General features: G+C 48.2%; 1 protein-coding gene across 2 annotated transcripts in view; it reads right to left on the minus strand.

Annotated features, from left to right (window-relative positions):
- Positions 1–22,249: 22,249 nt before the first annotated feature.
- Positions 22,250–26,137, minus strand: part of LOC142566113 (protein CNPPD1) — a 32,226-nt gene continuing 28,338 nt past the window's right edge. For both annotated transcript variants that reach the window (XM_075676906.1, XM_075676905.1), the window contains exon 8: positions 22,250–24,045. In XM_075676906.1, coding sequence (XP_075533021.1) covers positions 23,629–24,045 — 417 coding nt within the window. In that variant the 3' untranslated portion in view covers positions 22,250–23,628. The remainder of the gene's footprint in view (positions 24,046–26,137) is intronic.

Raw genomic sequence — 26,137 nt, forward strand, 5'->3', positions numbered from 1 at the left:
TTCTTTCAAGGCCTCACGAAGCGGAGCGTCGGGCGCGCTCGTTAGCTGCAGTTCGTCGCGCTGGGTAAGCGAAACTTCGCGCCATGCTGACTGCTTCGCCTGCCTTGAACCTTGCTTATCTGCGTTCTAAAATTCGGTCTTTTGCACCTACAGTCCCGACGGCAGACCGACATAGCAGCAGGCATGGTTGGTGATTCACGATTCGAGACCCGGCCACAGCGACAATTCGACCCGTGCGAAGTGGTGCGTGCAAATGAGCACAAATGGTCGGGCTGATTCGGTGACAGTTCACTAGCCCACTACGAGCAGCACAGGTTAGAGAGTTAAATGTGCTTATCCTTGACCTCAAGCCAGCACGTTGAGGCAGCGCAGCAAGGTAGTACTGATTGCAGCACATCGATGTTCGAGCGCTGTCATTAAAAGCTGTATCAAGCGAGCAGCGCACGAGCTCGCGCTGCAGCGCTATTCGCACGTACGTTACTGCGAGCTCATATGCGTTGCATCAGTTATTTATCAGTTGCTAAAGGGACAAGTGGCCGCTACTACAGTGCAGGCATAACTACTTGTCTAGCGGCATGCAGTCAACAAAGATTGCAGGTGGCCCGCCGTTTCGCGACATGTCGAAAGACCGCTGCCGTCGCGGCGCGTACGATCGTGCGCTCGAGCAGTTCGTACATCGCGGCATGCTGAAAGACCGCTGCCGTCGCCGCGCGTACCGTCGTGCGCTCGAACAGTTCCGTACACAGGATGTCGGCTTATCGCTGCTGTGAATTCATTTATAGCAAGCATTTCCTCGCGTTTGTGCGCCTGAATCTAGCAGCGTGCAAACCTTAAGGCGCCAATACACTTCGACGTGATCCGGCGCGCGCACGCGCGGCGGTTTCGCTACGTCATGCCGGGTCGGCTACGCCGCGTCAGGCGTAAATCCGTCCCCCTACAGTACAACGCCGCGCCCCTGCCGCAGCTGGAGTAGCGCATGCGCAGAACACCGCGCCGCTCCGTGGCGCCTGTGGTGGAACATCGAAACAAATCTTTCGCGCGCTTTCTCTTGTAGCGATTGCGACCGCGGACCGGACTGTTGCTCGGCGATGGCACGGATGCACACATTCCGCAAGACGAAACATTATTCGGAGTGTATTGCCGCCTTAAGCAGGAGACACACGGTACGATTCGGCGTCCGATCCGACGTGCGGCGCCACATAGGCCACATTGCCACATGCTCCGGCATGCGGCATACGACGATTCGGGGCACACGGTGCGTGCATCCGAAAGATCGAGCGACGCGTAAGCTCCGCCCAGATACAGCCCCCCAGCTTCACTTCATATAAACATCGAGAAACACAATACAAACAACTCTGAACAACACTGCTTCGCTTTACGCGAATACTGTCGATAAAATTATGCCCCTGCGAGTGACGGAACACTTCACGACGGCGCGTTGTCTACTGACGGCTCCGCAAATAACCAGCGATAGGGCCGGTAGGCCTAGCTAGGCGGACGCTGCGGCCGACGGCGCTGGCGATCCAACGCGAGCTCGACAAAGAGCGCTTATTTTTGCCAAAACAATTAACATTTTACATTTAGGTCGCCCGTAATTAAATACAATTGGTTTACTCGACGCAGTCGTTGCGAAGGGCAAACGTGCAAGCGAAGCGAGCAGCCTCGCTCAGACGGTCGGTGTGTGCTGGCTGCCCGCGAAATGCCCTCGCGTCGCGGCTCCCGATCTCGCCAGTAGCTTGGTGCTAGTGTACTAGGCGCTGCTTTGCATAACAGGCACACGTTCGAGATAATTTTACTGAACTGGTAACTATTTCTTGTCGGAAACAAACTGCAGCAGGCAAGGAAAAAAAAAAACACTGCGAGAAACCTAACTTGCTCGGCGCGGTCGGCGCGAAATGCAGTCGGTTGCATTCGGCGCCGGACGACGTCCGAGCGTGCTGAATGCCGCCGGCCGCGTCGGCGCCAGATGCCGCCGGACTGTGGGGGGTCGTGTTTTCGCCAACGTAACGTCGGCATGACGAGCGCGCGCGCACGTTACGTCGGAGTGTATTGCCGCCTTTATTACACTGTAAGAACAGTTTACACCCTTTGGCTTGCCCCTTCTGCCACACAAAAATAATCGTCATCTGCCTTGATGCGTTTCCTTTCTTTATCGCTGCAAGCCCGGAACTTTCCAGTGACGAACTGCACGCGCGTTATCAGAAGGGGCACTCCAAAGGGTGTAAACTGTTCTATGCTCATAACGCGCGTGCCATTCGTTACTGGAAAGTTCCGGGCTCGCAGCGATAAAGAAACGAAACGCATCAAGGCAGATGACGATTATTTTTGTGTGGCAGAAGGGGCAAGCCAAAGGGTGTAAGCTGTTCTTAGAGTGTACCTGAAGTTCAACTTCGTACGCGACTCGCTTCACTTGCGATTGAAACCGCGCTAAAACTTCGCCGCTTATTTCTTGAACGGCGTACACGTATTCGGCGTTGCATCAGTTATTGCCTTTACGCAGCGTGCCACCCCTGACAAAAATCTTTGGCGCCCGATATTCGCTGCAAGCCGTGGTGCAACAAAACCGAAAGTGGCGGGTCCATATTGTAAACGTGCTTTCCGAAGCAGACGACCGAGCTTGCTCCTACCCAGTTGAGGACAGAGGGCGCTTTTTAGCAAGAGCCATACCCGAGTCGCCTGCGCTGCATGCAGCCGGTTCGCGCTACAAAATGCGCTTACCTAATCATGATCTATTGACGCAAAAGATCTTTGCTAAAGCTTACCGTTCAGTGTAGTTGACGTGTGATGCCACAAAGAAGATACGCATACAGAGACACCAACGTTCAGGCAGACACCGCACACCGCTACAAGCGTTTACGTGCCTGGCGCACTCGTTGAAAATTCAAACTGTTGCGGACAGACGGCGCACCGCTGCGCATGCGCAAGAGCTCCGCGCATGCGCAGGAGCGCCGGGCGTGCGCGCTCTGAGGAGTGTGAGCGCCTTTTCCTTTTTCTTTTTTCTTTTTGTCTCTTTCTCTCTCTCTCTCTCTCTGCGCGCCGGAACGGGTTGCTTTTCTTTTCCATTTTTCATCCTTTTTTCATGAACGAAGGAAATGCGCTGGCAGGTTGTATTACAAACGTTGTGGGCTATCGTATGAGACTGGAACGCCCACATAGATGAATGCGCTGTTTGAAAAAGCCATTACAGGGCCCTTCAGGCGCTTGCATTATCGCCAGCGACGATGAGTAATACGGCGCATTTGTAGCATATCTTCCAGCGTACCGTCAAATGTGATGCCCGCACGTTCGTTAGTGCTAATTTTCCGCTCCGATGATAGGTCAAAGCAATGAGTAGCTCGGCGGGAAGAAGCCGAAGTGAGCGGATGCACTTCACGCCGGCTCTGTCTTTCGTAAATGATTTCGCAGTGTTTATGCAAAATATCTCTGTAATTTTGCACCATCATCTCCCGCAAGTTATCCTGACTCTACCGATATTTGTCTTCAAGGTGGGAACTGCATTTTCACCGCTTTATTGGACCATTTCTGCCGAGCCGCTGCACCGCCGAGCTAAGCTTACCGCTAAGCTTAGTGCTCCGGCCGATACGTGAGCCGCAGTTACGGCTGCGCGTCACATTTCTTCAAGCCGCCATGGAAATACAAGTTGCAGGAACTGATATCTCACCCACCGAGATTTCCGAAGAAACAGGATGGTGCACCATTGGCCCGCGTGCGCGACTTTCTCCTTGGGGCAAGCGCGCTAACCCTAACACTGCATCAGCCTCCCAAACCGGCGTTGGAGGCACGAACAAGGCGCAGCGAGGCCCGCGCGCTCACAAGCAGCAAGTTCTGAAGGCAGGGAAGATGCCCACTCTTCCACGTGATCACCACAAAGTAGTTATCAGGCCACGGGGCGGCTTGAACGTTGCAAAAGTCGGTGTCGTCCGCCTCGCTTCGGCCTTATATAGGGCAGCAAACGTATCTCCACAAGACGCGACGGAAGACATTGTCTGCCCAAATATTCAGCAAAATATCATCGTTGTGAGTACCCCTCACTCTCCTAATGCAGAACGGTACCGCCGACTCGACAGCTTTGAGGTCGACGGACACCAGTTCGAGATACGGGCATATGAAACTGCGCCCGACTATACAGTCAAGGGGGTCGTCCGTGGCATTCCTCTCGAAGAAGACGCGAAGGACATTCACCTCAATATAGTCAACAAGAGGAACCCGAATGCCTTAGCGGCCAAAAGACTCAGCAAGACCACGTCGGTCATCATCGCCTTCGATGGTGGCCGAGTACCAACGTGGGTGTACTATGGGGGTGCTATAGGCTCAGGTGTACCTTGTACAGAAAGCAGATTGACGTGTGCCACCAGTGCGGACGCGTCGGACATCGCATGGACGTCTGCCCGAACCCCCAAGACCGTGTGTGTAGAGGCTGCGGAGCCTCGAACCCAGACCCCAATCACACATGCACGCCAAGGTGTCACCTTTGTGGGGGAGCGCATCCCACTGCGGACAAGGCCTGCAAGGCTCGATTCAAGACCCCCTATCTTGTTAAGAAACGACGCGGAGACCGCCAGAGGGCAGCGGCGGAGGCCGCCCTCGAGCTACAGCAACAGAACTACGACGAACATTTCCCACCTGCCTCCCGCTCCGGCTCTCGAGGCCGGGCCCGGTCTCGCTCGGTTGCGGGGCCTCCATCCCGCCGGCAGAGCAGGTCTCGGAGCCGGGCGCGCAGCAAAACCCCCGGGCCGAGCCGTAGCCGTTCGAGCTCTCGGCGTCCGAAGCAAGCCGGCCAGCAAGATTCGGACCTACCTGACAAGGTGAGCTGGGCAGATGCGGTTAAGGGCTCGCTGAGACGCAAGGCTCAGGGAGCTACTGCCTCCGAACCCAATAATAAGAGGGACCCCAGGGATGTGGCATTGGAAGAAATGCAGCGCGAAAACGCACAATTACGTACGGTCGTGCTACAATTAACCCAAGAAATTCGAGAGATTAAACAGTCGATGGCGCAGACATCTATACCTAAACCTGCTTTAGTCCCGACTCCCGTCACGAACGGTAACGACAATGCGGCGCCGCCCACAAAGAAACGCGCGGCGGCCAGTTCCGAGTCTCAACAGCTCGAGAACCTCGAATCAGCAGTAAGTGATTGGCGCAAAGCACATGTCACGATAAATGACTGGCGGAAAGAACAAGAAGAAATGAGGAAGCTGCTTTCAGAAATTCAAACCGGGATCCGCAACATCGGCGTTGCGGTCAATAACCTCACTGCTCGAACAGACAGGGTTGAAATCCATATAGACAAAATCGAGACTCACATAGGCCTTCGCCCAGGCATGGAAATGATGCCCACCATGGGCCCTACAGTCATTCACCCTAGTCCTATTTCAGGTAACGCACAAGTACAGCACCACGATGGCCAGCCCCACTAACGAGCTCGTGGTGTGGCAGTGGAACTGTCGGGGCTTCACTAAGAAGCAACCACTGCTGCAACAGTACGTCCGACACGCGCAACCCAAACCCGACATCATAATGATACAAGAAACAGTAGGTACCGTACCAAAACTTCCAGGTTACACTGCGAATGCCTCGCCGATTCCCGTTGATCGCGGACTTGCAATTTTAATTCGGAAGGGAATAGTGGTGCAAGAACACAGCGTAAGCGGCACACATGCGGAAAACATGCTTGTAGAGCTCCTTCCCAATAGAACACGCAACCACAGTTTATTTCTCCTCAACGTATATAGTAATCCGGCTCACTCACGGGCTCGTTTCCTCTCTCTGTTCCGAGGCGCGCTTGCCTTGGCGGGCGCAAACCCGTTTCTGGTGGGGGGAGATTTTAACGCCCCGAACGAGGCCTGGGGCTATGGCTACACTACCGCCAAAGGTCGACGCCTGTGGCAGGACCTACATGATGCCGAATTAACTCTTATTACCGATCCCACGGCGCCAACCCGCACGGGCACCTCTACGGCACGGGACACGACACCAGACCTAACGGCGGTCCGTAACATCCCTCAAGCAATGTGGCGCAATACCTTTGAAGATCTCGGTAGTGACCACATGATCATAGAAACACGAATTCCTCAGGCGGGTACACCCCCTTTTCCTAAGCTATTCAAATGGACGGACTGGGACAAATTCCGAAAGCAGCGAGCTGAACAGAGAGGTGAGGAGAACATCGATGACATCGAGGCATGGATGGAGACGCTCAACGACGACATGAACAAGGCGACGCAGACGCTCGCACCCGAATTCCAGGTTGACAAGATCGACAGCCGACTAGCCCACCTCTGGGAAGCCAAGACGTCACTAAACGCAAGATGGAAGCAGCAAAGGCACAACCGAAAGCTTCGTAAGAAGATCGCACATATCAATCGCCAGCTGGAAGACCATTGCCGGACCTTAAGCCGCCAACAGTGGTATGACATCTGCAACGCAGTCGATGGGCAGCTCCACAATGGCAGCACGTGGCGTCTCCTTCGTCACCTCTTAGGGGAAACGCAGAGCAAGTCTGCTCAGCAAGCAAACCTGCAACGCCTTTTGCACAAGGAACAGGCTACCACGAGTGATCACCAGCTCGTGACACGCCTGCTAGCCAAGTACTTCCCTCGACGGCCCGATGTTCAACACGGGGATTACACTGGAGAAACAAATGTGACACTCGATGAAGAATTTCACGAGTCAGAGATCCGCGCAGCTCTCCACGACCTTAATGGCAAATCAGCACCTGGTCCCGACAAGGTTACGAACAAGACTCTAAGAAACCTCGATGATGCCTCGATAACCGCTCTTACGGCATACATCAACAAATGCTGGCGAGCAGGTTGCATCCCAGAGGCGTGGAAACGCTCTAAAGCAGTCCTGATACCGAAGCCAGGCAAGCCGTCCAGCCTCGATCACTTGCGGCCCATTTCCCTCACATCCTGCGTTGGCAAGGTGATGGAGCACGCGTTCCTCTCCCGCATCAACCACCACCTCGAGGACACTGGAGCCTACCCACCCACTATGGTGGGCTTCCGGTCACACCTCTCCACTCAAGACGTCATGCTCCAGCTCTACCACGAGATTATCAATGACCCAACTAGTGGCAACCGGGCCATCCTCGGCCTGGACTTGGAAAAGGCATTTGACAATGTAGCACATGCAGCAATCCTGAGCCGCATAAACAAGCTCACCTTGGGTGCGCGAAGCTACAACTACGTCAGAGACTTCCTGTCGCGCCGCACAGTCACCCTCGCGGTCGGCAGCATGACATCCGACGAACATACACTAGGAAGCACCGGCACTCCTCAAGGATCGGTCATATCCCCGCTCCTTTTCAACCTCGTGATGCTGGGTCTCCCGGCCTACCTCGACGAGATCGATGGCCTCCATCACGCCTTGTACGCAGATGACATCACCCTGTGGGTCAACAAGGGCAGTGACGGTCAGATAGAATGCACCTTAGAAGTAGCGGTCTCTGCAGTCGAAACGTACCTCCAAGACACAGGTCTCCGACTATCTCCACTGAAATCGGAGCTGCTCGTCTACCGCTCGCGCCGCCGGCCCAAGCCTACAGCCGAATGGCGCCAATGTGACGACATAATCCTCTATACGCAAGACGGCTCCTGCATTCCCCGAGTCCCGAAGATACGCATCCTAGGCATGCATATAACAGCCAACGGGTCAAACATAGAAGCTATTCGCAAAATCGAAGGCAAGGTTACAGCGGCTACCCGCCTGATCAAACGCATTACAAACAAACACACGGGCATGAAGGAGGACAGTGTCATGCGCCTCATACACTCTTTCGCAATCAGTCACATCATTTATGTGGCTGCCTTCCACAACTGGAATGTCACTGAAAGGGAGAAAATCAACACCCTTATACGCAAGACTTACAAGATCGCCCTTGGCCTACCGTAGTCCACAAGCACTGCTCGTCTGCTACAGCTGGGGGTATACAACACGCTTGAGGAAATCGTGGATGCGCAAAGAACCTCTCAACTCGAACGCATGTCTCTGACAGCCACGGGCCGGTACATCCTGCGGAAACTCGGCTTCAACTACCACGTCCAACACGGTCAGAAACAGGTCATTCCACCTGACCTCAGCGACACGCTGATTGTCGCCCCTATACCTCGAAACATGCACCCCGAATTTAATCGGGGCCGACGCCAGGCCCGTGCCAAGGCACTGCTGCGCTCCTTGGGTGGAAAGAGGACTACGCGCTTTGTAGACGCCGCAGAATACACGCGAGAACGCCGGTTCACGGCGGTAGTCGTAGACGTTAGCTCCAGGCTTACGCACGCGTGTAGTGTCGCAACGGAATACCCCGAAACAGCAGAAGAGGTAGCGATTGCGCTTGCGCTTACCGACCCCCTCTGCGAGGTGGTGTTTAGCGACTCACAATCCGCAGTTCGCAACTACGCGCGGGGGCGCATTTCCTCCGAAGCTCTCCAGATTCTAAGGAAAGCTGGTCGACAGCACTTCGATAACACCGCCATCATATGGTTTCCAGCGCACGTCGCCACCCCCACCGATGAGGGCCTCATTAACTTGAACGAGGTAGCACACCGCTCTGCGCGAGAACTGACCCGCCGCGCAGAATCGGGGACCGCCTCTTCGAGTTCGGAACTGCTGGCTCAAAGCACGCGAGAACGCCTGGTCAGGTACAATGACATCACCAAGCACTACCAGCTAGGCAGGCGGTTGCTGCCCCCACCTCACCCCATGCTGAAACGTCGCCAGGCAGTCATCTGGCGACAATTGCAAACACAAACATTCCCCAGTCCGGTGCGATTGCAGCACATTTTCCCCGCGCAATACCCGAATGCTCTTTGCAAATTATGTCAGGACACTAGAGCGACGCTGTCACACATGTTGTGGGAGTGTCGGGTTACATCAGCTACAATGGCAGTAGCTCCGGAGGCTCTTGCGTCGAAGTGGGCCGCCGCTCTGCGCAGCTCCAACCTCAAGACACAAGAGTGGGCTGTCCAGCAAGCCCGAGAGGCGGCGACGAGGCAAGGCCTCGAAGTCCCCTCATGGGAGACCTGAGCCCGGGTCGTCAAATTTGCCGGATTCAGAATAAAGTTGTTTCCATCCATCCAAAGCAATGAGTACGGCAATTAGGTACTCATATGCGTGGCCGCGCAGGCGTACCGCCTGCGAAATACTGAGTGGGCTCAGAGAATTTGGCACATATTTTAAGTGAATGAGAAACTTTGATGAGTTTGTAGCGCAGGATATCAGTCAACGAAAAACCGCGCGATGTTAGTGATGCAGCCGAGATATGAAGACAATGTGAAAAGTATCTCAGAATCGGACGACACGTAACGCGCACAACACATGCGCGACATCGGTTCATCGCACACTCACAAAGTCCGCGTTGTCAGCTACAAACATTACGAGTCTCTGTGCTGTTTGCTTGATGCCTGTTTGGAATCCGCTTGTAGCTAAAGTTGGCGTTCATACCATATATTATCACAATTGGATCGGTGTTTTGCTTTCTTTTCTTTTGCCGAGAGCGACTACGTAGATCATATCATGTGGTCAACAAATGCGGAGGCATACACTATGTGTATACTAAAGTCTACAAATAGGCTTTACAGCAATCTCAGCAGTATACAACTTCAGTGGCTTATGTCAAACGCAGCTCCGTATTATTCACCGGTACCTGCGCTTGGTTACAGCGTACACGGGCTGGGCCCAGATTAACGATTTTTGTCTATTGTCAATCTATAGACGGCATGTGAACCTGGAGCAATAAGAATGTTACAGTATCGGCTGTTTTCTACTTCACCTAACGCCTTACCACAATCGGTATACGGGCTGTTCGCACAAGTTAACATGACCTTTGGTGACGTCCCACCCTATGGCCTTCATCGGCGGTGATGTAGGAAACCGTGGAGAATAATTCGAATTGCAAAGAAGTATTGGCGGCGAGGAGTTACGGAGTAGTCATCTATCGGAAGCGACTCGCTGGCGTAGTATGAGGGATCATGCGGCGCGCTCCTCATAGGTTTTGCTGTCAGCGCTCACTGAAAACATCACGCGCGAGCTCTCCCGGACATTTCTATAAGTACTTTTGAAACGAGGGAAGTTTCTTACTGTCTAAATAATAATCTTGGGCAAACTGAAAGCACACAATCGTTTACAGACGCTATCTCCTTACCGAATACGTACAGTGAACGCCACTGCGCGCGGTCGCCGCGATGGAGTCTCCCGAACCGGCTTCTTGCGTGAAAGGTAGGTAAACGCTGAGAGCAAACTATGTGAAATATGTTCTTATAGTGTTTGTATAACTAAATGGAGCGTAATAGAACGAAGCCTCAATGCAGCGATCGCGCAGATTCGCAGCGACCGACTGCGCGTCTGCATGCTTGTCCGCGCACTGTTCCGCTTTCTCCGCGCGCTCGTTTTCGCACCGTGCCATGAGCTTTAGGCCGCAGAATATGAGCATTTGACAGTATACAAGCAACCATTGTTGCGTGGGCACTATCAGAGCTGTTCAAAAATAATTTCATTGCAGAGACTTCGACGCCTACGGGGACTGTGAGGTCCCGTCGCGACGATTGAATCTTTTTTTTTTCTTCTAAATTCTTTGACCTTTCAATATTATTTCTCGAGTTGCGTGGCACTGTATGTTTATCGGTGTTCTCAGCGTGCAATTTCCCGCTGCTCCTTTTTTGTAATCCAGTGCATTAATTCATAACACAAACATGACCATATGCCATGCTTTTTTTTAAATGTGCTTCTTACCGCTGCCTTTCCACACCACTGAACTTGCGAGTATCTATATCATCGACAAGTTCATAGACCAAACCGTCATGACATTAGTCGGGCAGCGGACTCGGGCGAGCGTCTCAGTGCGCGTTTTCAGAACATCGCAGACCGGGCGACGTAGCAGAAATCTTCCTCGCGTCTGTGCTTCCTGCATACCCGAGTTGTAGCCGATGACTGTTTGCCGGTTTTATGTTTCGCGAGCCAAGCTTCACGCAGCTTCTTGTCCTGCGGCTACGTGTGAATAAGGCTGACACCGGCCTCCGTTACGTGCGTCCGGCCCTGCGGAACCGAGCAGTAGCCTACCATGTTGTGCGCCTTCAAAGGCAGCCACTACCCATTGTAGTGCTTTGAAGCCTTGTAAAGGAGACACTCGAAGCGGGAAAATTTCGCCACTAAATGAGGACTGCAGCGTACGAGGGAATTTAAACTCGTTTTCAGCTCGCTTCGGCGCGCCCGAAGCAGCCGACGCGGCCGCTATGTCCACGTGATCCCTCCTAGCACGTCACGCCGACGGTGGCGCCAGCTTTTCCAGTGGTGGAGCTCGAGGCCAATACGGGATGTTTCACTTAATTTGAGCCAGACTTTAACATATGCAACTGATACGTAGCTGGAGAGAACCAATGTAATGTTGTTTGCAATCGCTTGGAGATACTCAGATTATTGTTTGCATTCCCCTGATTAGATAATTAGTATTAATTAACTTCTCAATTATGTTAATTAGATGAATATTCTCAATGATATAATTGTAGAGCAACATTAGAAACTCCCGATACAGCTTTCTGTTGCTCAATACGAGCTCCGTACAAGTGTTTGTCCGAGCGTGAAAAAGCCCGCGATTACACGCAATGTGACTAGAGCCGCCGGTCGCGCAGCAATATATATATATATATATATGGGGGGTGCGGTGTACGTGAATGTGTGCAGGTGCGTGTTTGTGAAGAACTAGATATATAGAGTGAGAACAGACAAGAAATATACAATCTTATCGACTCTCGTCTATACAGAGTCTAAAGACGAAGAATGAACAACAATAAATAGACTGTATCGACTTTTTTCTATGGACCGTCTATAGACTGCGAATAGACAAAAAGAAATAGAAATATTATCGACTTTCGTCTATAGAAAGTCTATAGACAAATAACAGAGAAAAATAAATAGAGGCTGTATCGACTTTCGTCTATAGGTAGTCTATAGAGACGAAGTAGACAAAAAAAACACCTTATCAACTTTTCTATAGACCGTCTATAGACTGCGAATAGACAAAAAGAAATAGAAATCTTATCGACTTTCATCTATAGAAAGTCTATAGATAAATAATAGAGAAAAATAAATAGAGCCTGTATCGACTTTTGTCTATAGGTAGTCTACAGAGGGGAAGTAGACAAAAAAGAAACATACACCATATCGACTTTTTTCTATAGACCGTCTATAGACTGCTAATAGACAAAAAGAAATAGAAACTTTATCGATTTTCGTCTATAGACTTTGTATCAACAAAAGTCCAAATCTATAGAAAGGCAAGGTCGTCTATAAAAAGTAATAGACTTTCTATAGACAGTCTAAAGTCATTTTTGTAAGGGCGCCCACGTCCGAGCGCGTGAACTAACTCACCGCGCTGGGCAACCTGTGAGATCTTCGGACTCCAATCTAGCGGTCTTTAGGGACGTTCTTCTCACTTTTAATGAGATCATCAAACGTACATTATCAGTTGGGCAGGATGGTCTTCCCCCTCCCTCATGAGAGGCCCTCTATAGAGCACAGGCATCTATACCTCCGCATGCTTCATACCAGGTCATACCCTAGTCTTTATTCCTACAGCCATTTCATCGAAGGCCTTGATCCAACATGCCCAGATTGTGGCGCCGATTGTACGTTAGATGCAATTTACAGAATTGTGATACTTTTCATTGCTGAGTTAGGGCTGTAAGCTTCATTGTTTCGTTTTCTGAAAATTTGCGATTTTTTATCAATCTTTAACAAATAATTAACGACCTAAATAAAAACTCGCAAGCAACAATCACTAGATTTTAGCTTTTTCTTTTGAATTCAACAAACATAATCCAATGCGGTGTAGTGGTTGCCGAGAAAAACGATTTCTCCTTTCCCCTGTGTTTGTACAGGAGGTACTTGGCAGCCAGAAATTTGCTGCCAAGCACTCCACAGAGCTATCCTAAGCGGTTGTCTTTTTTTTTTTTTTTTGTCAGAAGGATATTAAAGCAGCTCAACCAAGCAGCAAGAGAAAAAAATAATAATAAATAGGTTGAAGCCTTGCATAGCTTAAGGCAACATCCAGCTGAGACTCGGGGATAATTAATCTATTCCTGATAAAGTTATGTGCAAAGCCATGAAAAAAAAAAGCCTTTCAGTTTCAGTTTCTCCACAATATTAACCTTATATAGTGGCTCCACGATTGCATGTCAAGCTTACACTCAAAGGTGCATCGAGCAAAAGATAATTCCAAAATGGACACGGTCATTCGCGCCAATTAGATAAATGTCAGTGAATGCAGAGTAAGAGCCATTATAATGTCTCGCAGGTTAGCGCACAATGATTTCAGAGCAATGAAACATTGAAATATTGGCAAAAGATACCACTTTCCCAGCTTGAGCAACCTCGGCCAACTCTCCTTAACATGAATGGATCACATAAAGATTTGGAGATATCATTTTGCATTCGCAATACTTTTAATAAAGATGTGGAACTTTCAAAATGTGCCTTATCAAAGAATGGTTGTATTATGGCTGGATTATTTCGTTGGCGTAAGGTTCGTGCTGATGTCGTGGTCGGTCTATATCATGAAAGGGCAACGTTGAATGTTAACGTAATTAACACCAACGAAAAGCAAGCAACATGTGGCACAAGTGCAGTGCCACAGACACCGCTACCACTACCCGGCACCACTGCAGCGGGGCCGCATATCCCGGCAAGCTTGGAGCAGCTGGTTTTCAAACCACTCTAGTCGGGTGCATAGGCGTATGTATCATGGGGAGGGGGGGGGGGCACTTTCCCTCCCACTCTAAAAACTGGGCGGGGGGGGGGGGGGGGTTGCGCATCCCCTGCTTGAGCAGCTAGGATTGTCTTTCGGGCGTCGCCGTTACGTTCTGTAGAAGATGACGCTCGGCTGTCTGCACTGAGGGTTACTTTGCGGTGCGAGACGCCTACGGGACGTGCCTTGCAAGCCTGCATTGCTGAGAAGCTGTCGCCGGGCAGTCCGAAAAAAGTTTAATCTACCACCCCTTGCATCATCCCGTGTTTGTTGTGGCCGTCCTAACCTAACCATATTTTAAAACACAAAATCAGATTTACTTTTTATAGTTTACCGGTATTTAAAGGACCCCTCACCAGGTCCCCTAGCAAACTTTGGTTATATGCTGGAAGCTGTTACGTGTCTTCTAGGGAGTGTTCTGCCACAAAAAAATTCAGATCGACACATTAATAGCCGAGATAGGAATATTTCTGTGCAGCGAACCCATTATTTCAGGAGGTGAGCTTCACTGCCCAGCGAGACTCTCCACTTGCCGCGTCTAGCCTCCGCAAGCGAAATTCCTTCCCTGCGGTCTCCCATACCGGACCTCGAGGGTCGCGTGACGCATACTTCACGGGGTTCACGGGCCCTGCCGTCATTTTTTTTTTCTCCTCGCTTTTTTTGCGGCGCGGCGCACTTCCGCTGACGGCGTCGCGCGCGAGTTGTTGTGTCTTGTTCGCGCAGCGCACGGCTTTGCGCGCTGTGCACGAGGTCACCTGATTAGCGGTATAAGTCAGTGCTACACGAATACTGAGGCAGACATAAGAGGATCACAGAGTACGATCCCGCGCTGGAGCATGGTAGAATATGACATGGCTTCGATGTCAACGCGCGCGACTGCACCACGTGGGAACAAGCAGACGAAATGGAAGTACATCTCTCTTGCTGCGGTGCGAAGAAAAACGTCACAGCAAACACCTGTACGTAGGTGCACTGTCACGTGCACGTCATCCTCCGGCTGGGAAAACGGCGTTCGGTTTGAAATGTCAGATCTTTCAGCGGTGCGTAGCGATGTAATACTTTGTAGGCACGATCGTTATCGCGCATTGTGTGCATGCTCTGCGCTTGTCAGCTCAATATGGCCAGACCTGATGAGAGGCCCTTTACTCAGTGTTGCCAATTTAACGATGTTGCCGCTAGATCAGCAACCTTTTTTAGCGACTTGAATGAACAATTGGCGATATGGGAACGACTTATAAGTTTAAAAGGGCGCTTACGAAATGGTCTTCTAGAACACAGTTTAATCAAGAGCTACATGTAAGTGGCCGATCGCTGTACGATGCATAGGCTCCGTGAGCATGATGATCCAACAGTTGCCTTTACATTGGTAGCATTCACATTGCGATCGTGCTTCACAGCACAGTGGTCATCATATCCATCATAGTTTTCACAAAATGTTAAAGTCTTTAGTTTTACTTTAAAGTAAAAAGTTTCTTTATGATTTACAAAACCTATCTGAATGCGTTTAAATGCTGTGGGTTCAGTGGTATCACTAAATTCACTGGATTGGTAGACGTGAGCAAGCGGGTCAGAGAGCTAATTTGCCAAAACCAAATAGAATAAATTTTGTGTTCAGGTTTAGAACACAGAAGGTGAACGAAACATACTGACTGCGTAAAACAGGCGTAAATATCGGACCAGCTCAGCTCGTTCACGCGCGTCTGAAAAAATCGTTTGCGTACGTTTCTCACGGCTTTTGCACCAATCATTACTTCACGGCGGCTTTCAGGCAGATCAAGGGCGAAAATGTGGTATTTGAACTGTACAAAGCCCGTGTAATTGTCATTGCCATGTTAACAACATGCGGCCAAGCGCGTTCCGCAGAATGCAGTTTGCTACCACAAACTTCGAGAAGCACAAACGATTTAGGGATAATATGTGCATTTTCATGCTAGGAAAACTAATTAGTTGTTTGCATTTTTTTTAATCGTGCTGTATTTGCAACCTCCCAATCTGAAGGTAATAAAAAATTTAAGCTGTTGCAATTCGTTACATAAGTATTAGAGGTAGGCGATCGAATATCGACTTTTTTCTAATACAAATCGAATACGAATAGTAAGTATCGAATATTGGACAGACATACGCATGCACACATATTTAAAGTAGGATATTTATTTCGGTATAGTTAGGAACACGCTTGTACTGAATAGACCGTCAGCTATCACGGACAATTAGGCTTGTTTTAAACATGAGATCACTACAAATAGACACTTGACACCTTTAGAGCTGCATGGTGGCAAACGAGCTTTCCAAGAATGGCAGGCTGCTGAATGGCCAACTTTCCAAGAACGCAAAAGAAGTGGTTGTTGAAAAATATCAGAAGTTATGGAAAAGGAAAAGAAAAAAGCTAATGAGGTATTCGTGTGCCCTAGACACAATAAAAGTCCTGTCACAAGGAAAACATCACTGGTTATAATGTAAAAGTTAAACCTGCTACATGAATAGACTGCAAGAAAGACTAATTGGCAGGCCAGAAGCAAAAATAATCGTTTGTCATGTATCGTTCGAAAAGAAGGGGAACCGAGCGGCCAGGTTTTGCAAGGGCGCAATTTTTATAAGAACGCTCGCACATATTTGTTAGTCAGGACCATATGAAACCAACAGATAATGACGAAAAAGAAAGTATAGGGGAAATTATTTGTAGTTTTTAATTGAAGTGTAAAATTGAAAAGCTAAAGGGAAATGGAGGAAAAAGACTACTTGCTGATGGCAAGAGCCAAACCCACAACCTTCGCATTAAGTGCGCATTGTACTACCGATTGTGTTATGGCGACGACAGCAGTTCCCATGTCCACGCATTCTTGGGTATTCATGCATTCATGTATTAACAAGATCTAACCCAATGAGTGTTAACCAGCGCCACATTTCCACCGCGAAATTGAAAAAAAAAACACTTGCATTACTGATTTTGTTTCTGCATTGCTTCGAAAACTTTGTTGCTGATTTACATCTGTTAATTATAATTTGCGATGCTTTCTTGCGCAGATGGAGACCAGTAACCCGATTTTAACATTCAGTTGCGAAATATTTGGTTAGTTTTTATATTTGAAAATGCCAAATAGTTCATTTTCCAATGCGAATAAAATATTACACACTAACTACTCGTATTCGAAACTTCAAATAGTCACCCACCCTATTGGGGGCGAGCTCCACCACTGGAAAAGCTGGCGCCACCGTCGGAGTGACGTGGCATGAGGGATCACGTGGACACAGCGGCCGCGTCGGCTGCTTCGGAAGCGAGCTGAAAATGAAAGTTTAATGTCCCACCTGCGCTGCAGTTCTGATTAAGTGGTGAGGCTTTCCCGCCTTGGGTGTCTGCTTGACAACATTTGAAAGCACTATTATAGGTAGCGGCAGCCTCTGGAAGCGTGCAGCATGGTAGGCTACTGTTCGGTGCCGCAGTGCCGGACGTACGCAACAGAGCCCGCTGTCAGCTTTATTCACACGTAGCCGCAGGAAAAGAAAACTTAGAACCGGCAAACGGCCATAGGCTACAACTCGGGTATGCAGCAAGCATAGACGCGAAGATTTCTGCTACGGCGCCGGGACTGCCATGTGTTCAGTGAGTATATTGCAGAAAACGCGCAGTGAGACGCTCGCCCGTGCTCGCTGCCCCGCTAATGTCATAACAGTTGGGTCTATGAACTTGTTGATGCTAGATACTGGCAAGTTCAGTGGAATGGAAAGGAAGCGGTAAGAAGCACATTAAAAGAAGCATGGCATATGGTTATGTTCGTGTTATGAATTAACGCACTGGATTACGTACGATACAGACGCAGCGGGAAATCGCACGCTGCAGAATACCGGTAAACATTCAGTGCGACGCAACTTGAGAAATAATATTGAAACGTCCAAGAATTTAGAAAAAATAAAGAAATATTGAATCCTCGATCGCGACGGCACATAACAGTAGCCGTAGGCGTCGAAGTCTCTATAACGAAATTATTTTTGAACAGCTCTCATAGAGTCCACTCAACAATGGTCGCTTGTGTACTTTCAAATGCTCATATTCTGCGGCCTAAAGCTCACGGCACGGTGCGACAACGCGCTCGCAACGAAAGCGGAACATTGCATGCATGCAGACGCCCAGTCGGTCGCTGCGAACACGTGCGATCGCTGTACTGAGGCTTCATTCTGTTATGCTCCATTTGGTTATAGAGAAAGCCCTCTAGAAGAACATATTTCACATAGTTTGCTCTCAGCGTTTGCCTACCTTTCACGCAAGAAGCCGGTTCGGGAGACTCCATCGCGGCGATCGCGGGCAGTGGCGTTCACTGTACGTATTTGGCAAACAGATAGTCTGTAAACGAGTCTGTGCTTTCAATTTGCCCAGGATTGCCATTTCGACAGTAAGAAACTTCCCCCGCTTTGAGAGTACTTAGAGAAATGTCCAGGAGGGTTGCCGCGTGTTTTTACTGAGCGCCGTAAGCCAAACCTATGAGAAGCGCGCCACGTGATCCCTCATACTACGCAAGGGAGGCGCTTCCGACAGATAGCAACTCCGTAACTCCTCGGCTAAGTGGCCCTATACCCTGCTGGTAAATTCATTGTTTTCCTTCAGCTGCAAGAACATTACACCAACACGACACGTCTAGGTAAACTCAGAACGACAGAAAGCCGAGCTAGTTGGCAAGGATTCATTATGCAAAAAACAGGTGAGGCGTGCAGACAGGACACAAGAGTAGAGAAGTGGACAACACGAACGCCGACTATCAACTGAAGGGAGCACTGAGGCCAAGAAAGAAGACACAAAACTCATCTGCGCAAGCTCAGGTATGGTATCACCACGTGTCAGTCGGGTACATGTGTCGGTCTACGTGAGAGATAACTGTTCACGTAATCTCTTCCTTATGTAAAGTAATCGAAGGCTGACTCACGCACGCACTTCTACCATTATAGATATGCCATGCCTCTACCGTAAGACGCATATCTTCATTCTTATGCCTGTACAATATCGCACATTCATCTAACTCTGGCGTGCAGTCACAACCTTGGCAATGTAGGGAAAGATTAGAAGGCGATCCACCGGTTAACGACCTTTTATGTTCCATTAGCCTCTGATTGATACACCGTCCTGTTTGCTCTACGTAGAACTGGCCACAGCTAAGGGGAATTTTATAAACCACACCCATATGACAGTCACTAAAACTTGTTCTTATTGTGTTTCACTGGACAAATATCTTTTCTTTCTTTTACCTGCTCCTTTTTCCTCTGTTCGGCAGCGCATATCTTACCTAGCTTATTGGGAACAGTGAAAGCAACATTAACATCATATCTACTTGCAACTTTTTTAAGCCTGTGCGACACTGAATGAATGTGCAGAATAGCGAAGCATATTATTGCGTATTACTGCATATTTATGCGAAGCATATTACCAGAGCTCAACCCAGCTCCTCAGGCGCGGCGGTGTCGCCTTCAAGGCTGACCACGTGACACCGTGACGTCACGACAGAGGAGAAACGGGGCTCCAACTCGCGCCGTCGCTCGCGGCGTCGCGGCGGTACGTAAGCAGCTGCGCTTGTTTCGAGGTGGCTTTGGCTCAACTCTTGCATGGTGGGCTGGGTGGGAATCGAACCAGGGTCTCCGGAGTGTGAGACGCTACCACTGAGCCACGAGTACGATGCTTCAAAGCGGTACAAAAGCGCCTCTAGTGAATGCGGTGTTGCCTTAGAAATGAGCTGTTTCTAAGGCTCAGGCGTGCGTCGCTTGCTCAGGCGCACATTTCGTTGCCGCGCCGAACGCTGCGTTGCTCGACGCTCACCGCGTCCAATGCGGGGCGCGTAGTCGCTGCGCCGTAGCCCATTGTCTTACACCCCTTGGCGGGTCGACGGGAACGCTGTCGCGTTCCACTCTTGAAGGCGAAGCAGAGTAACGCATGAGTTGTTTCTTCGTCTAGCCGAACCAAATATAGCCAAGCAACAGCAGTTTACCAGGCTAAACAGTGGTTCAACAACTAAAATAAAGGCTAGTAAGCTTCGCATCCTGGGCTTAACCTTAGCTAAGCCACAGCCATTTTTTTTTGCTATTACTGCTTTCTGTAATGACGTCCGTCCCCCCCCGAAACAGACTTCTTTAGGCGCTCAGCCATAGTGGCCACTGCCACAGTAAGCTAACCTGCTTCTAATAAGCGCCGGACCTGCACATTAAAACTGGCGCTCATTTTGTGCATGCAGGATCTGGTGAGAGAAGACTTCAGGCATGACATGGCAATTCCGTTTTTTACTTCTTTAGAATGCTTGGATTGAAAATTTAGCAACGGCTTCGAAGATCTTGGGGAGTACTGCCAAAAAACGTGATTTTGTTCGAAGACCAAGGAAATGTCAAGAAACTGAATTACACGTCGCTGAGGAAATTCGTTGGTAAGCTTTAATTCTCCTCCATAAAGTTTAAATTGTTCACTTACTCAGGTAGCAGAGGAATCGAATTCTTCCCTATTGCTGAAAATCAGGTAATCATCAACGTAACGAAATATCTTGATAATGCTATCACCTAAGGCTTTCTCTAAGCAGCTCCTCTACTCTTGTGTCCTGTCTGCACGCCTCACCTCTTTTTTGCATAGGTAAACTCACTTCACGTTAGCTTATATTAGAGTGTTTCAAAACACCTGCGTTCTTAAAATCCACTTCAGTTATAGCGAGAATTTTAGTTACTTTTTGTCTCACTTCAGTGACATGCTTCAGAAAATATTGGCAACACTACGCTGTAATGTTTCGTAAAGTGCGAGTGAAAACCAGGGGGGGGGGGGGGTAACCTGTAAGTGTCCACCTAGTGGACACGTCTGTTTCATCTGCTGCTGAAGTACTGATTGGCTGGGCTGGGGTACGCATGAGAAGGGGGCAGCACTTCAGCAGCAGACGAAACGAACATGTCCACTAGATGGACAATTACAAAATACCATCCCAGATGTGTCGATGGCAAAGATAACTTTCACTGACGCATTTTTCAGCCTTATTTTTCATTGCAATGGCAATCAGGTAATCTGCAAAGGAGGCGATGTTTACAGTACATGCCACTTGGGCCCACTCTGAGTATGCTCCGCCTAGTCATGAACATGAACTTCTGTATAACCTCCAATGAATAGTTTACAAGTCAACATGTCATTAACACATAAAATAAAAGAATGTGTCATTGCTTATCGGTCTGCGGCTGCTAAAGCGGCATCTACCTAACCCCCTCCCACCCACGCTGTGCGCTGGCTTGGTCTGCTACCCTTGGCAGGAGCACTCCGTGTCAGGCTTTGTGGTAAAGCTTATAAAAAACAAAGATATACTGCACAAGTCAAAGGGGAAATTATACAAAGGTTTACAGCAGTAGGGCTTCCATTGTTGGCGTGATGTCCGAGCTGACACGGTAGTCACGGCAAGGCAATCCCAGGCAGCACATACTGCGAAGATCCTTTCCAATACCACCTGACCCACCCCCATCTCTTTCGCTCTCTCCACATATATATATATACACACTATAAGCACACAAAAGGTACGAATGCACAAAATGCTTTTTTTTCCCCAATGTTTCGGCTGGGGTCCGGTTTTTGGCACTGAAATCTTGCTTATATATATATATATATTATATTATATATATATATAGACCGATAGATAGGGATGGCTTGCACCCTCACTCGAAAATTAGTTGGTACGCCACTGGTCGTGTGGCACTCTGCAAAAGCTGCGGGCGCACGAGGGTTGCTTACATGGTTGCCTAGGCTAGAGTATAGAATTATACTATGGACTTGAATGATGGAGAGACTGAAATGCCTCTGCCCATAGCTTCCTAGATTAGGCCGCGCATGCTGCGTGATCTTGGAGTCTTTCCTCTACTCCAACCACTTCTCAGCGGAGTGTGCTCCATGTCAAACTCCGCACTGAACACATGCGTGTTGTCGCTCTTTGGTGTTTCAGCTTGCATGCGGAAAATAATAAAATAAAATAATGTAAGAAAGTTAATAAAAAGATGCCATACGCTTCGAATGTTGGTTGCACATGGCTGTCTTATATGCTTTGCACATCTGCCAGTACCGCTTAGTGCGTGGGTATTCGCGATTCCAGCAATTTAGGTTATAAATGGTCTACGCTGTATCTGATCCTGGATCTGCCGCCGTGCTAACACAGTGCTATACACAGTGCTTTAATCCCAGTTTTGTTCAACATCTGCTGAACGACCAGAGTTATGTCATGCCATACTACTTTTGCCTCACAGCATCGCACCATATCAAATCATACAGTTGCAGCATGAAGATATGCTTGAACATAATGAAGTTGTTTTTAAGATGTCAAACTTGCAGGTGTGCCCTGCAAGAAACGTGATGAGCTTCAGCAGTCAAGGCAATCTTTTCCCTACTGTGCAAAGCGATTGCAGACATAGCATTACCATGCATCACAATTCACTATATTGCAGCCCTTCCCCATTCCATACTTTAAACTTGATGGTGACCCTTGCTTCACTGCTGATTTTATATTATTCACACAAACCAGAGGCAAGCAGCACAGATTTATTTTCAATAAATAGAAAACTGAATAAATGAAGTTTTGTACAAGCTGAGCAGGAGTGGTCTGTAAGTACTGCCATCAAGGGTTCACAACAATTCTGCACTTTCTTTCTTCTTCTTGGTATGGAATAAATATTAGTCAACTTATGCTACATGAACAATGGTCAATTAAACTTCTTCTTTAACCATGCTCAGCATGGTTAACCAGCAGGTTCTTGTAGATTATTACGCAAGAAAAGGTCCCTAATTTAATAAAGGAATGTAAAAAACCTTGGTTAATTTCAATAAGAGACACCTTGCTGACATGTAGAATCCAAATGGCTGTGTTGAGCACAAGAACCGAAGTTTCTTCTGAAATCTTTGAAGCACGAGAGTAGTGGTGATGTACAACATGGTAGCCTCACATGGCAAAGCAATTTTCCAGGGCTCCCAGCAAGCAGCACACACGCATTTTATGTACAACGCCCTTTCACCTGTTGTAGCCAGGTTGTGAAAACGTCTAGCTTCTCAGTTTTCATGCTTGCTGGGTTTTGACAGCCCAAGCCAAAATAAACATTTCAGCACCCTACAGTGCTATTCTTTGCCTATTACAAAATCCTAAGAATGCATTGGAAACCACCTCACTCTCACACGCATTTATCACCCATGCTTTACAACAGCTTTTACTAACACGCAGTTTGATGCTATTTCAAACAATCTTGTAACATGACTTTTGCAAAATTCAAGCCAATTCTTCACATCTCAATGTCGAATTAATGGAAACAGCAGCATGAGAACTATATATCATACCCTGAATACAAGTTTACTTTTCCACAATGGCCAACAGCAAGTCTTGCATAGAAATATTCTGCACTGTCTTATTGAAATCCAGTGCATTTTTCTTCAAAAAAAAAAAAAAAAAAACGAACAGTAGATAAAGGGAGCTATGTTAAGAAAGGACCAGCTAAATCAGCCTGTTTTTTTCAGATTTGACTCTCACTGCAATGATGTTACAAAGATTAGCAAAGAAAAAAAAATGAAAACCAAGATGGCAGCATTTTACAAGCACTTCTGAGTTTGTTTTTCCAAGAAATTGCAATATCTTCAATAGGTGCTGCCGAAATTCTTACTGTCTGCTGAATGTTTAAAAGAAAGTGATGTGAAAAAAAAAAAAATGACAAACCATTTCTTCCCGGTGGTGCAGAGAAGATGGCCCACATAGGAATTTCTCACACCTGACCATCACTCCATCCAAGTCCAGTGGTTATGTACAGCGCAACAAGCACTGGGCTCTACATTTACAAGTGCACCTCATCTGCAGCCATACACTTCCCATACTTAGGATGTCCAAACAAAGCCATAGAGCCGACCAATGACGAGGCAGCCGTCAGAGGCTGAATGTCACTTCCACACAACTAGCCACCAGTGGATGGTGAGGTGCTCCCGTGCAAACTCGAGAAGCTTGTGGTCGAGCCGAGATACTTCGGCGTGTTGGCATGTTGGAAGCCAATTTGGAATGCTGGCAAGAAGGCTTGGTCTTCGATACGCTGAGAGGTTTGTCCGGAACACATTCGACAGTGTCTTCTCTGTCTCGATCGGTGCAGGAGCTCAGGAAAGGGGGCACGACACAAGGCACGACAATGCTGGCATTGGAGTGAGCGGGAAGGAGGTTGATGTGCTGGTTGCCAAGACTTGAGCACTGCAAGAGCTGCTGGCTTGTGTGGGCCACCTTGTGTACAAGGACTGCTGAACCAAAGAGAGTCAGTGCTGCAGCAACATAGGCAATGGCAGATACGGCAATCACCTGTGCGAGAAGAAAGAGGCAGGGACTGAGGCAGCAAGCAACACCACTGGCACAAAATTAGTGCACAGCCTCCAAAAGTTGATTTTTTTACAAGTGCTTCAAAGGTCAATAAACTTGCATTCACAAAACACTAGCACAATAGTTTAGCTACTACAAAACACGACTTTGCAAATGCAAAGAGGAAACACTTTTCAGACCCCTTCTATACTCCATTTAAGAAAAAACATTTTCATACTGCCAACATGTGCCATATCTACTGGAAGCAAAATTTATGACCACATATACGATTTGATTTAGTGTCAAATGCATATGCTTACAGGAGTTGTACCTGACATGATATTTTTAACTCCATTTTTTGCAATAAATGAAGGCCCAGAACCAAACATTCACAGAAATAATGCTGGCAAGCTTAACAGCACCCTGCATAATTCAGCATAATAGCTTTTCTACAGCCCATTTCGGTTTTCTCTGGAGCTGTCTGTCATGACGTCACGACACGCTAAGTGGTTACATGAGAGCAGGACAAAACGACATTTTGACACTCACTCCAGCTCGCTGGTCACCTAGGCTGCTACTCTGTGTGAGGCCTGATGTAGCAGCATAGCAGACAATGAGCGAGCCGGAGCGAGTGTCAAAATGCCACAATGTGCTGCTTTCACGTGACCACCTTCTATGTCGTGATGTCACGGCACAAGACGCCTTCTGGAGAAACAAAACCAAAACTGGCTGTAGAAAAGCTACGTATTGTATTAAATTATTTAGAGTGCTCCTAGGCTTCCCTGTATTTGCCTCGTGTTTAGAGGCCTAGCATTTTCATTTAAAGTAAAGGTAGAAGAAAAATGAAAAAAGTATGAAATATGTCATTACTCCTTTAACAGTAATATATAAAGGTATCACATGGTGTAATTACTTTAAATTGAGCTTCCACTTTTATGTTTCCCCCCCCCCCCCAATTGGTTTGGCAACTATCCTTCACCACTGCTGCTGGCAGCTTCAGCAGTTTCCCACCCAGTTTTTGTGGCTATCCTAATGATCAAATCCTTAGCACACACAAGCTTCCAATGCTGATAAAAGTTATTCACACAAAATTTATCAGTTGTATAGGGGTCTTACTGCATGCAATACATTACTTGATGCATGCTAAAACTTCTGGGACAAAAAATGAAAAATATTAAATTGTTCCATATTTAGACAGGATCTAATTGCCGTAAAAAAACCTGCATATAATACGAGTTTTTTTGTTGAAAATTTGACATGCATTATCTTTGTATTGTATTATATTCAGGTACCAAATTTTCCCCATTCGGCTTCTTTGATTTTCCACTTCTGGCTACCCATGGGCTTCCAGAGCCAGCCATAACAGCTTCGTTTTTCTAGGGTTGCTCTGCCCACCGTGCGACGCACTTCCGACGTGCGTGTGTTTTATTCAGGCTGGACAGTTCTGGCTACGCGCGGGCTGCCAGAACTAGCCAGGATGATTGTAGTCTGACTGCTCTCTGGAAGTTCTCCAGCTAGCAGACTACAAAAAGAGGCAATGAGCGCACGCTGCCAACTTTATGGGGACTTGAATTGCAACGCGGGCGCTTGAGGACTTTTACCTCTCTCAGCCAACTGCATAGCTACGGTCCACTTTCTGATTTCCTTACTTCTAGTGTTATCTAAGGTTCTAACGCGCCATTCTGCCTTGTGAAATGGAGCTACGGTCCACCTTCCGATTTCCTTACATCTAGTGTTGTCTAAGGTTTTAACGCGCCATTCCGCCTTGTAAAACAGTGCGATACGAGCGGCAGCGAACCATTTGAAGCTTTTTGTGTGTGTGTGCGACCCATGAAGGCTTCCTCACAGCTGTGAACAGCTTGCCATGCTCTCATGCGTGCATGCTATGTGCATCGTGTTATGTGTACATTGTGGACGCTCATTCCCACACATTGCAGTGGCTTGTCGGTTCATATTTCTCTCTGGTTTTATCCCTTTTCACACCTCTTGCATATATGCAGTGATATCTCCTTTTTCTGCAGTTAGCAAAGGCATTGCAGCTATAGCCAGTGTTTGCTCCATCTTTTCGTCGTATGTTTGGGTGGCGGCTTGAAAC

Source organism: Dermacentor variabilis, unplaced genomic scaffold (assembly GCF_050947875.1).
Source record: "Dermacentor variabilis isolate Ectoservices unplaced genomic scaffold, ASM5094787v1 scaffold_12, whole genome shotgun sequence".
NCBI classification, from domain to species: Eukaryota; Metazoa; Arthropoda; class Arachnida; order Ixodida; family Ixodidae; genus Dermacentor; species Dermacentor variabilis.